At 38.4% G+C, this 15,166-nt stretch overlaps 1 protein-coding gene across 9 annotated transcripts in view; it reads left to right on the forward strand.

The window, feature by feature from the left end:
* The window catches only part of VPS8 (VPS8 subunit of CORVET complex), a 268,778-nt gene that overhangs the window by 100,379 nt on the left and 153,233 nt on the right, over positions 1 to 15,166 (forward strand). For all 9 annotated transcript variants that reach the window (XM_036243939.1, XM_036243937.1, XM_036243938.1 and 6 more), the window contains 5 exons: positions 878 to 967; positions 4,350 to 4,401; positions 12,260 to 12,302; positions 13,707 to 13,779; positions 14,076 to 14,195. In XM_036243939.1, the coding sequence (XP_036099832.1) occupies positions 878 to 967; positions 4,350 to 4,401; positions 12,260 to 12,302; positions 13,707 to 13,779; positions 14,076 to 14,195 (378 nt within the window). The remainder of the gene's footprint in view (positions 1 to 877; positions 968 to 4,349; positions 4,402 to 12,259; positions 12,303 to 13,706; positions 13,780 to 14,075; positions 14,196 to 15,166) is intronic.

Genomic DNA, 15,166 nt, shown 5'->3' on the forward strand with positions numbered 1-15,166 from the left:
CCCTCCCATGACACTTCACTTTCATTTTTCCTCTTACCTCTCTGCTACCCCCTTATCATTCTCTTTTGCTGACCTCTATTCTACTTTAACCCTCTCCTCATCACTCAGTATTATAGAATGGCTCATAGAAACAGAATACTGAGTACTCTATACTTCAGTCATCTCCATTTCTCTTCCTAAATATTTTCTCAAATTGATTTCTCTCCATCCTTAAACATTTCAAGCTCCTCCTTACTGCTTCTGCCTGCAGAGTTCCCAGTTCCATCTGTACTTTTGGCTCACATACATGCATCCTTTAGATCCTAGCTTAAATATTGCTCCTCCAGGGATAACCTTCTGAATACTCCAGACCAAATCAGACTCCTTTGTAACACTTACCACACTTGTAAATGAATTATTTGTGTAATTGAGTATCTTCCCTAAGTCATAGCTCACATACTGTTTTGTGGCCCTCTCTTCTGCTAGTGTCTAAGATGAATGGAAGCTCTGTAAGGGTAGACTAGGTCTGAGTTAATATTATCTATCACTTTATCTCCAGTGCCTAGGAGAGGACCTGCATATAGTTGTTCAGCAAATATTTGTAGAAATATTGACCAAACCTAAAATGAATATGGAAAAGGGGAGAATAGAGAATAAATAGAATTGGACACTGGAAGATGTTTAAAAGTAGCTCTTAAACTATTAAAAGTAGTATTGAACCTACAACATCTCTTACCATGGCCTTGTGTTTGAGTATTTCAATTTTAATTTTTTCTTTTTTAGAGAAGGAATAAGAAAAATAAGGGAGAATTCAAGATCTCCATTCTTAAAGGTTTAAGGGTAATAATTTGTTAGACTTATTGAACTGTATGGAACAAGCAACTTTTTCTTTTTACAGGTGGTTCTCATGTGTTGGGAAAATCATCTATATGATGCTATGATCTATGTTTACAACAGAGGCATGAATGAATTTATTAGTCCAATGGAGGTAAGATATTTACTATCTTGGACACATATTTAATATTGTCTTTTAATGTTTTTTCTCTATTCTCTATTTGCTTTGGTTTCTGTTTTCATGCAATCATTTTAAAATTTCTTGTAGATTTATTAGACTTTTATCTATTTGGGAATTTATTAAGTAGCCTTTAATATCATATTTTCTGCCATTGCTTTTTTATATCTGCATAAGTAGGTATTTAAATCCCAGGGAACAACATGTAAAATTAAAGGTAATGCATGTCACCCTGGCTGGTTTGGTTCAGCAGTTAGAGCATTGGCCCCCAGACTAAAGGGTCACAGGTTCAATTCCCAGTTAAGGGCATGTACCTGGGTTGCAGGTTCGATCCCTGGCCTGGTTGGGGTCATGCAGGAAGCAACCAATTGATGTATCTCTCTCATTAATGTTTCTCTCTCTCTCTCTCTCTGCCTCTGTCTCTCCCTCTCTCCCTCCCTCCTACTCTCTCTCAAAAAGAATCAAAGGGAAAAATATCCTTGGGTGAGGATTAACAAAAAAAGAGAGAGAAAAAAGTAATGCAGCCCTGGCCGGTTTGGCTCAGCGGTTGGAGCGTCGGCCTGCGGTACAGAGAGACCTGGGTTCAGTTCCCGCTAAGGGCATGTACCTCAGTTGCAGTTTGTCCCCGGCCCTGGTTGGTCGTGCGGGTGGCAGCCACTCGATGTGTCCCTTCACATCGATGTTTCTCTCTCTCTCTCTTCCTCTCTCTCCCTCCTGCTCTATCTGAACAAAGAATGGAAAAATGTCCTTGAGTGAGGATAAAAAAAAAAAAAAAAAGTAATGCATGCCTGTTACACTTTTTTTTCCCAAAGAATTTTTGATACCATAACAGCTTTTCTGAAAGGTATAAGAAATTTATTATAGTTATTGTATATACTATTGAGTAATACTATTTGTTGATATATTCTGCTGGGGCAAGGTCCTGAATATGTTGGGAGGTCATTATTTGTTCATTGCTGATCTTTTGCTTTTCCAAGTGAAGAATTTTATAGCACTCGTTATGTAATAATAATTCTATTCTCCTTACCATTAGAAAAGAGCAGATAAAAACAAACAAACAAACCCTATCCACCTTATTGCCTTGTATTTGAAGACAGAATTGTGGATAATGCAATGTACCCTGCCTGCCCATTCTGTATTACAGTGACTGATCACCTGGCTCAGAAGAGCCAGGCATCTGTTGAAGGCATCCAGTTAGCTCCCACCCCCCCCTTATTTAATGGCCATCCAAAACTATCTTCAGTACAGTCGGCCCTCGTTCATCGTGGTTAATCAGTTCCAGATTCTACCATGATAAATTTCCACGAAGTAGGATTCTTTATTTTAATACAGTCATCCCTTCCCCCTTTACACTTCGACTCTGGTGGCTTCACTCTATCACGGTTTGTTCAAATACTATACTATATTTGAAAAAACTGCGGTAGAGTAAAACCGCGATCGAGTGAAGCCGCGAGAGTCGAAGTGCGAAGTGGCAAGGGACGACTGTATTATTTATTCAGCAGTAATCCCATGATAGTTCAGTCTTCTTTATTTTTTTTTTTATTATTATTTTTTATCCTCACCCGAGAACATTTTTCGATATTTTGTTCAGATAGAGTGGGAGGGAGAGAGAGAGAGAGAAACATTGACGTGAAAGGGACACATTCATTGGCTCCCACCCGCACGACCAACCAGGTACATGCCCTTAGCGGGAACCAACCCGGGTCTTTCCAGACCGCAGGCCAACGCTCTAACCGCTGAGCCAAACCGGCCAGGGCAGTTCAGTCTTCTTTAAACACATTTAGTTTAGTAGGTGCATATGCCTCTAATTCATAACTCCTTCTATTTTGGATACACTTCTTTTCCTGGTCAGTCTACAAAATGAGAACACCAGCTCTATTCCCCTGCTTTTCACTCTGATTGTGTGTCAAGTAAGTACCCTTGACGCTTGAACACCTATCAACTGCTTCCTCATCCAGGTCCAGTACTTCTGAGAAAGAGCTGTCAGCTGCCTCCTCAGTTAGGGCCAGGGCCTCCCTTTCTGCAGAAATGTTCTCTGTCACACTACTAAACCATAATTAGGAAGAATTAATGCAATTCCTACTTTCTCTCGAAATGACTTCTAAAAACAGATTCTAATTTCATGCATTCTACGTGGATAAAAATGATGGCTGGTTTTTTGTTATTGTTGCTTTTAAAGTTTTTGGGTTTTTTTGTGGGGGTCTTTATTCTTCAAAATCTGTTTTTCATTTATAACTCTGCATCCCAGATAGAACATTGAGGTCGCCTTGTTTTTTGTTAAGGGTAGTTTTCAAGTTTAATGACTCAATAGGAGCTTCATACTTGTTATTAAATAGTCATTTGGAGATTTTAGCAGTAGGTTGCATGCAATCTATGATTTCTCTTTCATAATTCTCTACCTATAAGGAAATCTCTTTTCAGTGCTTAAAGTTTAGTTATTTTAGTACTTAAAAAGGTCTAAATTAAGGGGAGGTGTCCTGCCTTTTGAAATTTTCTAGGATGAACGCGTTATCACATTTAAGAGACTACTATAGTCTCTTTCCTTATTTCTAGTTTCCGCTACTTCTGAAGTAAAAGTGTAGTGCCTTGTATTGAAAGGACAACTTCTCTCAACTTAGGTCCCAATGATGGGTGGAGGGCTGCAAATTCACTGATAATAGATTAATAGGAGGAAAGACAAGGTTTATTCACTTGTGTACTGGGAGCTTATAGTAATGAGTAACTACTGAATAGCCAAGTAAGTTTATATACCAGTTTAACAAAACTCTGTGGGGAGGATTTAGGGCTTTAGTGAAAAGTATGGGTGATTTTATTGGGCTTTTTGATGCCGATGCACAGCTGCATTTGTACTTTCCAGGGCTAACATCAGTCTTCTCCCATATAGAAAACTCTCTTCCAGGAAAGCCGGTTACTTTTTGCCATTGTATTTCAGGGGCTCTGCTTAAATTTAGATAATGTTTCTTTCTGTGGCTGCTGATTTTTCAGATGATTTCATTTTAAAGTAATCTTCATTATCATTTTGGTGGGTTACTAATCTCTTCACTTGCTTACTGGTTTTTCAAGAATGCTAAGGATATCTTATATAAGAAATTATAATCTCAACAAAGATCTCCATTGAACTGATATTTATTAAATGGTCTCTTTCGGTGCAGAATATGATGACAATGATTGTTTCCCAGTGGTCCTTCTAAAACAGTTCATGTCCACATTAAAAGTTTTTATATTTAATCTCAATAGCATATGACTATCTAATTCAATCAGAGAAAGGTGATTAATAGCATAAGATTCTTGATTATCTTTTTAAAAATACTCTTTAAAAAAATAATGGTGATTGTTTTCCTATTTCATTTTTATGCAGAAACTTTTCAAAGTCATTGCTCCTCCTCTGAATGCAGGAAAGACACTAACAGGTATTTTCTAAGCCTTATTATTATTATAATTTTGTATTTTAAGATATTATTTAAGTTATGTAAAATTCACCAATTTTATATGTACAGTTTAAATTTTTGTAGTTGTAGATAATCATGTAAACACCATAATTAAATTATAGAAGGAGCTATGTATGTATATAGTTCCTTCACACCTAGAATTTTCCTCTTGACTCTTTGTGCTTTATCCTTTGCCAGTAGTCTGACCTCCAGACGATCACTGATTTACTTTCTGTCTCACATTTCATGTAAATGCATCCTTATAGTATGTAATCTTCGGTGTTTTCTTTCTTTCATTTAGCATAATATTTGGAGATTCATCCATATTGTTGCATGTATTAATATTTCATTCCCTTTTACTCTTGAATGGTATTTTATGAATTGGATATACCATGATTTGTTTATCTATTTACCAGTTGATGGACATTTAAGTTACTACAACATTAGTGATGAGTTGTTGTTTTTTTAAGACTTTTTCCTTTATTGATTTTAGAGAAAGAGGAAGGGAAAGGGAGAGATAGAAACATCAATGAGAGAGAACATTGATTGTCCACCTCCTGCATGTACCCCACTGAGGATTGGGCCCTCAACCTGGGTATATGCCCTAAACAGAAATCAAATCGGAGACCTCTTGGTGCAGGGGTCAGTGCTCAACCATTGAGTCACACTGGCCAGGCTGATGAGTTTTGTTTTTAATTAATCTTTTTATTGTAAAGAAATTAGAGATTCACATGCAATTGTAAGAAATGAGACAGTTTCCCTAATGATAACATTTTGTAAAACTAAATCACAGTATCACAACCAGATATTCACATATATAAAGTCAAGATATAGAACAGTTTCATCACCACAGGTATCCCGTATGTTGCCGTATCCCCTATGTTGCCGTATCCCCTATGTTGCCGTATCCCCCACTGCTGATCCCTAGCTATGAATACATTTTTGTGTGGGCATGTGTTCATTTTCTCGGGCAACTACCTAGGGTTGGAATTGTTAGCAGTGTTACTGGCAGTGAAATTGGGCCTCAGTTCTTGAGTTTGGCAAAGAAAGAATTCAGAGCCAAGAACTCAAATTGTAAGAGAAAGTTTATTTAGAAAGTTACAGAGGTGGTAGAAATGAGCCATCTGGGCTGTGTGGGCTCAGGAAACAAGTTACAGGAGCAGAAGAAGGGCCATTGGAGCTTAGGGGAGGGAAAGGCAAAGGTAACATGCCTGAGGGGAAGAAGAAGGGGAAGAGGAAGGCATAGGTGTGCTCCAGAGGGAGTGCATGCTGAGTCCTTTGCCTTGAGGAATTTATAGACCAGAAGTTTAGGGGAATTCTCAGCAGAGGATGTCAGTAGAATATTCATCAGCTTTATGCTGATGCACCAAAATGGAATTAATTTCCCTGACTTCATGGGGTCCTTCCATGTGATTGGCACAAATGGCACTAATTGGATTTTTGTTAACTATCTCCCTGAGTAGGGTGATTTAAACTATTTACCCTCTGGATGGGGGGAAGTGTAAATCATTTACTCTTAAGAGTCCTTGGAAGTGTAAATCATTTACTCTTAAGAGTCCAAAAGCCTAGGGAAGATAGGCTTTTGTGATATGTAACTCTCTCGGTTTTCCCATTCCACTTGTCCTGGCTTAACCGCCTGTCAGATGGGTATCAGTTTGAGGAAGTTTTCTTCTATTTCTAGTTTATTGAGTGTTTTTAACATGAAATAGTTGGATATCATTAAATGTTTTTTTTCTGCATCTATTAAGATAATCTTGTGGATTTTGTCTTTTATTGATATGGTCTATAAGATTAATTTATTTTTGTGGGAGGGGGAGAGAGAGAGAGAGAGAGAAACATTGACGTGAGAGAAACACATCGACTGGCTGCCTCTTGCACGACTCCGACTCAGGCCAGGGACCAGACCACAATCAAGGTGCCCCTGACCGGAGTCAAACCAGATAACTCTTTGGTCCGTGGGCTGATGCTCTAACCACGGAGCAAAACCACCCAGGGCTATACATTCTTTTTAAAATAAATTGGGGTCAGATGTTTATACATTTATGTATCCTACTTTTTTGACTTAACATATAATTAGTATTTTGGTATTTCTTTAAATAGTCTCCCCAAACATTGAACAACATTTATTTCATGATATCTGTTTATAGATGTACCAAAATGTGCTTCACCATTCCTTTTTGTTGGATAATTCATTTTGTGCTATAAATAATAATCCAATAAGCATCCTTGTATAACTGGAAAAAAAGATTAATTGATTTTTGTGTGTTCAGCCAACCTTACATTCTTGGGATAATCCCACTAGGTCATGGTATATACTTTTTTTACATGTTGCTAGATTGAGTCTGCTAGTATTTTCTTTTGAGTATTTTAATCTCTGTATTCATAAAAGATATTTTTCTGTAGTTTTATTTTCTTCTAATATTTTTTTTTCTAGTCTTGGTATCAAGTGTACTTGATATACTTGTCTCATAGAATAAGTTGGGAAGTGTTCTCCTGGGTTTTTTTTTTTTGAAGAATTTGAAAAATTGGTGTTCTTTCAGTGTTTGGTAGAATTCATTAATAAAGCCATGTGGGCCGGGGATATTCTTTGTTGGAAGTATTAAAATTACTAATTTAGTCTCTGCTTTTTTTTTTTTTTAAATCCTTACTCGAGGACATTTTTCCATTTTTCTTGTTCAGATAGAGTGGAAAGGAGAGAGAGGAAGAGAGAGAGAGAAACATTGATGTGAAAGGGACACATCGCGTGGCTGCCTCCCGCACGACCTAGCCAGGGCTGGGGACAAACTGCACCAAGGTACATGCCCTTAGCAGGAACCAAACCTGGGTCTCTCTGGACTGCAGGCCGATTCTCTAACCGCTGAGCCAAACTGGCCAGGGCTAGTCTCTGCTTATAAAGTCTATGTTGATTATCTGTTGCTTCTGGAGTCAGTTTGTAATTTGTGTACTTCTAGGAATTTGTTCATTTCATCTGTTATCTAATTTGTTGGTATATAGTGTTTATGGTGTTCTCTCATACTTTATTTTTTTAAGGTCAGTAGTGATATCTCTTATTACTGATATTTTATTTTTTAATCTCTCCTTTTCTTGGTCTTTCTAGCCAAAGATTTGTCCATTTTATTGGTCTTTTTTTTTTTTTTTTTTTTTTTTTATCCTCACCCGAGGACATTTTTCCATCTTTTGTTCAGGTAGAGTGGGAGGGAGAGAGAGGAACAGAGAGAGAGAGAGAAACATCGATGTGAAAGGAACACATCGAGTGGCTGCCACCTGCACAACCCACCAGGGCCGGGGACAAACTGCAACCGAGGTACATGCCCTTAGCGGGAACCGAACCCGGGTCTCCCAGGACCGCAGGCCGGCGCTCTAACCGCTGAGCCAAACCGGCCAGGGCCATTTTATTGGTCTTTTCAAAGAACCAATTATGATTTTATTAATGTTCTTTATTTTTCTTTACTCTTTCATTTATTTCAGTCTTTACTTACTTTATTTTGCTTTGGGTTTAATTTGTTCCTTTTTTAGTTTCTTGAGGTAGAAGTTTAGAATATTGATTGGAAATCTTTTTTTTTTTTTATCCTCATCTGAGGACATTTTTCGATATTTTGTTCAGATAGAGTGGGAGGGAGAGAGAGAGAGAAACATCGACGTGAAAGGGACACATCGAGTGGTTGCCACCCACACGACCCAGCCAGGGCCGGGGACAAACTGCAACCAAAGTACGTGCCCTTAGCGGGAACCGAACCCAGGTTTCTCCAGACCGTAGGCCGACTCTCTAACCACTGAGCCAAACCAGCCAGGTCTGGAAATCTTTTTTTAAATAGATATTTTTAAATAGAGAGGTATTTACAAATACCTCTCTAAGCTTTAGCTGCATCCCATAAATTTGGATATGTTGTATCTTCATTTTCATTCCTCTCAAAGTATTTTCTAATTTCCTCTATCATATTGGTTATTTAGATGTATATTGTTTAATTTCCATGTCTGAATTTCTCACTTTTCCTTCTGATACTGATTTCTAATTATATTCCATCGTGGTCAGAGAGCACACTTTGTATAATTTCTGTCTTTTTAAGTTTATTGAGACTTGTTTTACAGCCTAACATATGGTCTATTCTGGAGAATGTTCCATGTGCTCATGAAAATGTTGATTGGAGTGTTCAATAGATATTTGTTAGGTCTAGTTGGCTTTTAGTTTTGTTCATGACTTCTATTTCCTGTTCCTCTTCTGTTAATTGTCCTATCCATTGTTGAGGGTGGAGTATAGATGTCTTCAAATGTTGAATTGTCTATTTCTTTAAGTGTATCAGTTTTTGCTTCATTTTATTTTGGAATTTTAAATACTCCTGCAGACAGTTACAGTTTGCCTTAGCCTTCACTTCCTGCTTGTGAACCTTAAAGTCAGTCATAGGTTATAGATTAGAGTTTCTTCAGGTCTTTCCTGGGCACATGCACAGCCCTGTACATGCACATGCCCTTCTAGACTTTCAGAAATATGTTGGAGCTTCTGAATGTCCCCTGCAGATCTCCCATTCTCCAGTTTTTCCTTTTAAGTTTTTTGGCGAGTCTCTTCTTTAATCCTTACCTGAGGATATGTTTTTATTGATTTTTAGAGAGAGGAAGGGAGGGAGAGAGAAACATCAATGTGAGAGAGAAACATCAGTCCGTTGCCTCCCATACACACCCCAACCAGGGATCAAACCAACAACTTAGGTATGTGCACTGACCAGGAATTGAACCTGCAGCCTTTTTGTGTATGAGATGACACTGCAATCAACTGAGCCACCTGGCCAAGGTTGGTGAGTCTCCTTTTAGTCCCTTCTGGTAGCACTGCCTTTGGCACTTGTAAAGTTAAACAACTGCACTTATTGTTTTCAACAAATGTCCTAAAAATAGTGCTGATTGTATAGAGCAGCGGTTCTCAACCGTTGGGTTGCGACCCCTTTGGGGATCGAACGACCCTTTCACAGGGGTTGCCTAAGACATAACAGTAGCAAAATTACAGTTGTGAAGTAGCAACGAAAATAATTTTATGGTTGGGGGTCACCACAACATGAGGAACTGTATTAAAGGGTCACGGCATTAGGAAGGTTGAGAACCACTGGTATAGAGTAAGCTTTGAGTCAGGACAGAAAAAAAGACAACCCCTGAGTGTGGAGCTTTTAACTAAGGTACCAATTAGGTCAAATAGTAACAGTTATCTGAAGATGGGAGTTTGGGGGAGCTCCAAACCCATTCTGTCTTCTCAAGTGGCTGCTAGGTTGCTGTTTTTCACAGCTATCATAGTTGTAAGGATGTTAGTTTTCAAAGTTATGGTGAAGCTGGGGAAAGGGGGATGGAACCATGTAAACCTGCAACACCGGGAAGCTCACTGTTCTGAGATCCAGCCATTATTCTTCAATAAACATTCATTGGATTGTTGCAAGACATTAGGTAATTTTAAGAGTTCTGAAAACATCACATTGTAAAGATTTTGGATTCTGTTCTTTGTCTCCACTGAGAATTTTTTTTCTATGTTTTATCAGGTAATTTTCTTGGCTGAGCTTGAATTTGCAAACTCTGTTTCTGCTGTGGCAGCTCCAGTCTCTTTTCAAACGAACATTTTTCTTCAGCTGGTCTGCTTTGATTTTGTTCCACATGTGTGGTGTAGGGGTCAGTCAGTGATGAGGGTAGATAGTCTGAGGATCCTATTTCTGACTCTTTTGGCAAGAATCCTCCAATGTGTTAACTTGTTCATACTCTTAGCTTCTTTGCTCTAGTTCTCCAGCCAGAAAGATTGCTGATTTCCCCATGTGAGTCCCCAGCTGCTGCTGTGCTTGCCACACAGATTGCACTTAGTCCCAGGCTAAAAGCCACAAGTGATGGTAATATTTGTACACCTCCCTGTCTCCACTTTTATAAGTCCCTGAATTTGCTTGAGAGCCTGTATGTATCTCTCCATACTCTAGTCTACTTTGGGAGGGAACTCCAGTCTTGGTTCTGACTTTTTCTTTTGGGCTGAGCTGTTTTGATTTTTTTCAAGGATGGTGGGTTAGGGATGGATTGTGGATGTGAGTAGACAGTTGGAGATCCTCTCTTTGACTTTTTCCCTTTTGAGATTCCCCTGCTCTCTTCCACATTCATGATTTCCTGCTTTCACTTTTCTGGTCCCCTAGGCCAGAAAGAATTGGGTTTCTCGATGCCCTCCCCCTCCCCCTCCCTCACCCTCTCCCTCTATGTATGCAGTGCAGAGTGCATTTAGCTCAGGGAAAGGCTGTGAAGAAAAGTTACTTGTGTGGCTGCCAGTTTGACTTCTTCCTGGTGAACGTGAACTCCCCACCAGATTTGTCTACTTCTATTCACTCTTCAATAGCTTCAGATATTTACTTTTAATGTTATGTCCAGGTTTTATGGGTTTTTTTTTTTTTTCCCCCTGTGAGGGCTGAGGGCTGGGAAGAATCATTTGGCAGAGTTAGTCCCTCATACCTAATAGTACCCCTGAAACTAATCTTTCTTTGAAACAAACTAGAAAACTGTCTGCTTATCTATCTATCTAGATTTATATAAATATAGCTATCATAAATGAAAGCAAAATATTGAAAATCCAAATGGAATTGATGAGCTTTTGCAACAGAAAAGTGTCTAAAAAATATACCGGGGATATGAAAGGAGTAGAAAAGGGGTCTTCAGTTCAGTAGACATTTACTAAGCACCTACTGTATGCCAGACGCTATGCTGGATGCCAGGAACACAGAGATAACACAGGTTCCCTGATGTTAAACTCACAGTAATGAAAAAACATTTTGAATTGAAGCAGGATGTACTTATTTAATTGTGAGTAATTCAAGTTTATTTGCACTTATGACTTCACAGATTTGTAGTATTTATAAAGGATTGCTGATTAAATAAGAGATGTACACTTGCACTATGTCCAATATTCACATATCAAAAATAGGAACTTCAGCTCGTCATTATTACTCACCATCAATTCCTATAACCTACACACCACAGAGTTACTACTGATTACTTCACCCTTGGTGCTTCTACACTATTCTGCTGCCCATGACTCCTTGGCATAAAACTTGGTCTAATTTTGCTCTAATTTTATTTCCAATGTCTTTTAACCAAGACAGATAGGTTTATATTACCAGATGATAGAGTCTTACATTTTAGACCTATCCTAGAATAGAAAGAGTCATAAAGATCATTTAGTCAGTCTCTCAAACATTTGTGAACTGTGGCCTTCTCAGTCCTAGAGCACTGTAGGTGGTAAGAGTCCTATTACAAAAGAGAAGACTTTAGCCCAGTTGATGTGGCTCAGTGGTTGAGCATTGACCCATGCACCAAGAGGTCACTGGTTTGATTCCTGGTCAGGGCACATGCCCAGGTTGTGGGCCCAATCCCCAGTTGAGGACATGCAGGAGGGGGCCAATCGATGTTCGCTCTCATTGATGTTTCTATCTCTCTCTCACTTTCTTTTCCTCTCTCTAAAATCAATAAAGAAAAAAAAATGAGAAGACTTTATAATTATGCCTTAATATGAATTAATTGGTCATGATCTATAATTAATCAACTCATTTCCTGCTCTACACCTTCCCCTGGTCCAAAACTATTGGTTAAGCCAACAATACATAGATCTCTACCATCAGATCTATTTCTTCTACATGCACAACTCATCAATTCTGTGTCTGTGAAAAGAAACTAATGAGAATTCTAAAAATAATAAAGTAGTCTTATCTCAGTTTTCTGTTACTTGGGGATATACTTACTTTACCTTAAATGCCAAGTTTTATTTTTTGTTTCCACATAATGATTGTATTTCTGAAGAGGTTTTGAGAGAGAAATACTGAAGATACTTTTTCTATTTTAGATGAGCAGGTTGTTATGGGCAACAAACTTCTTGTATACATTAGGTAAGAGATTTTTTATGTGTTTATCTTTGTTATACGCCTCCTGTAATTTCCCCCCTATATTCTTAGAGGTACTGGCATCTCATTTATGTAATGCTTTTCATTTTTCATTGTTCTTCCATGTATAGCAGTGCTTCTCAACCAAGGTCAAGTTTGCCCCTCATGCACTCCACCCCACCGTGAATCACTTGGCAATGTCTAGAGACATTTTTGTTTGTCACAACTGGGGCTGGGGGAGAGATGCTACTAGCATTCAGTGGGTGGAGGGCAGGGATGCTGCTAAACATCCTGCAATGTATACAGGGTAGTCCCCACACAAACAACTCTCTCTCAAAATGTCAGTAGGGCTGAGGTTGAGAAACCACAATGGAGAGTACTTTTACTACCGACGACTTTGTGGGATATGTGTTGTCTGTAGTACATACAGTACATATCTATAGGGCAAGAGATTTAAATCAAATCATGAAAAAGTTAGTGACAGAGGTAAAACTGCTGCTGGGACAGAGTTCTTTGCAGTAGACTGTGCAGGCTCAGAATCGTGTCCTGATGGAACTTTGAGGTAGATAACTGGCTGCCGGGGTGGCTGGCAGGCAGGAAGGTGGCAGGACCTGCCAGAGCATCACTGTAGCTCCTATCTAGTGTCAATTAAATTTAAGACCTATTTCATACTTTAAACTTCTTAGAATATGCTGGTATCCAGCTGTCTCTAATCTAACACTCAAAATTGATGACTAGTTTAAAGAGATTTAAAATTCACACCTACACACCTACCCACACACACAAAAAAAACAATCCACAAAAAATGAGGGCATATTCAGAAGACATTTTTGTAATTCAGCCTACAAGGCAAGTCATTAGCCATAGGGAAGGTATGATTTGGAGGTAAAACTGTACAGTTAATTTCTCATGAGATTCTTACTCTCCCTGAAGGCTTATCTGATTGGAGACATTTTCCAGACATTTCTTAGCCTAGCTCATTCCCCAGCTTTAATCACCATTCTTAGAACCACTGGTTTAAAAGCCTCTGAGAAAATCAGGCTTCTAATAGGTAAATCATAGTTTAATGGTGCCTTTAGGTTTTTTGTAGATGCTGGGTATGTGACTTTTAGACGGTCTCTTGTTTCTTCTCTCCCCTTTAGTGAAGCTTGGATTTTTCTTAGGAAAATAAAAGAAATGTGATTTAGTCACAGATGTGTTACTTTACCCCCATCCCTGTCACCCAGATTTTCTGAACTGGCAATCATCTTGATCTGGGTTTGAATTAGACCCGAGTTTGAACTTGACCTAACTGACAAGAGCTGAGCCTACTTAAAAATCTAACTAGTATCTTGGATTTGAGAAGCAATGTGTTACCTGGAAGTTAGCCCATTCCAAGTCACCAGATCTGTTCTCTTTCTTTTCTTCTAGCTGTTGCTTGGCAGGTCGTGCCTATCCCCTTGGTGACATCCCTGAGGATCTTGTTCCTTTGGTTAAAAACCAGGTTGGTGCTCTTTCACAGCATTTTTACCATCTATGCCTCTTGTTAAGGTGCACTAAGGACAGTTGTATTGAGGATTACACAGGGGGCAGGAGCAATCTGTTAGCACAGGAAAGAGCCTATAAACCATCACTGAAGCCAATAATTACAGCTGAGAGAAGTTACAGAAGTTATAACATAGTGGCACTTTAGAGTCAGTTCAGCCTGCCTTTATCTTATCCAAATGAGAATCAATGCTTCAGCAAGATACCTTGCAAGGTTAGAAAATAATCTTTTTTTTTTTTTTTTCAACTTGGCAGGTTTTTGAATTTCTGATTCGCCTGCATTCAGCAGAAGCTTCCCCTGAGGAAGAAATCTATCCCTATGTTCGGACTTTGCTACATTTTGACACAAGAGAATTTCTAAATGTATTGGCACTGGTAAGAGATAACATGGTTTTAAGGTGTTTTAAAAGCCAGGGTTATAATATGTTTTAATAGAAAGAATGACAAATAATAATCCTTATGCAGGTATTATTTTTATGCCCTAGCAGTAAGTCAAGGTTTCAAATTTTAATGTGCCATCCAATATTTTCTTTTCTTTTTTTGGTTAATCCTCATCTGAGGATATTTTTCTATTGATTCCTTAGACAGAATGGAAGGGAGAGAGGGAGGGCTAAGGATTGAACCTGCAACCAAGGTACATGCCCCTGACTGGGAAACAAACCCGAGACACTTCTGTCTGCAGGCCATTGCTCTAACCACTGAGCAAAATCGGCCAGGGCGCCATCCAATATTTTCTAATTCTTTATCTCCCTTTCTTCCTTCCTTCCCTCCCCCTCTTTCCCTCCTTTCTTCCTCCTCTTTCTCCTCCATCTTTGAGTATGCTCTCTCTCTCTCTTTTCTTTAACACATTCTTACAAAAAAAAGTTGAAGAGAGCAGGGTTAAATGTGGTACATCTTTTATCTCGTAAGTTTTATTAGTTGGCATACTAAATATGGAAGAAGGCTCTAAAGGATATGTAGTGGTGGTGATAGTTGAAATGGAACATGGATGTTTCCTACTGAATAAAATACATTTTTAATTAAAGGTGGATTTGGGTGAGCCAGGTTTTCTGTGAAAATGCACCTAGAGAAATAATTATATAAGACATATCATATCTTCCCCCCAAAATAGTACTGTAATTGTTTTTAAAAGGTTTTGATAATACAGACAGTGCTTATATTATAATGTTTAGTGAAGCATCAGGGCTCACCAATATATAAACCCAAATATTGTATATGTATTTTGTATATGCAAATGTTATATATTGCATTATATATGCAATATACAAATATTGTATACGTATATTATATACTCTAATGAGTATAAAGTATTTTTATAAGCTGAATAATAAATATTAAATGAGCAG

This window comes from Molossus molossus, unplaced genomic scaffold, assembly GCF_014108415.1.
Source record: "Molossus molossus isolate mMolMol1 unplaced genomic scaffold, mMolMol1.p scaffold_m16_p_5, whole genome shotgun sequence".
Lineage (NCBI taxonomy): Eukaryota > Metazoa > Chordata > Mammalia > Chiroptera > Molossidae > Molossus > Molossus molossus.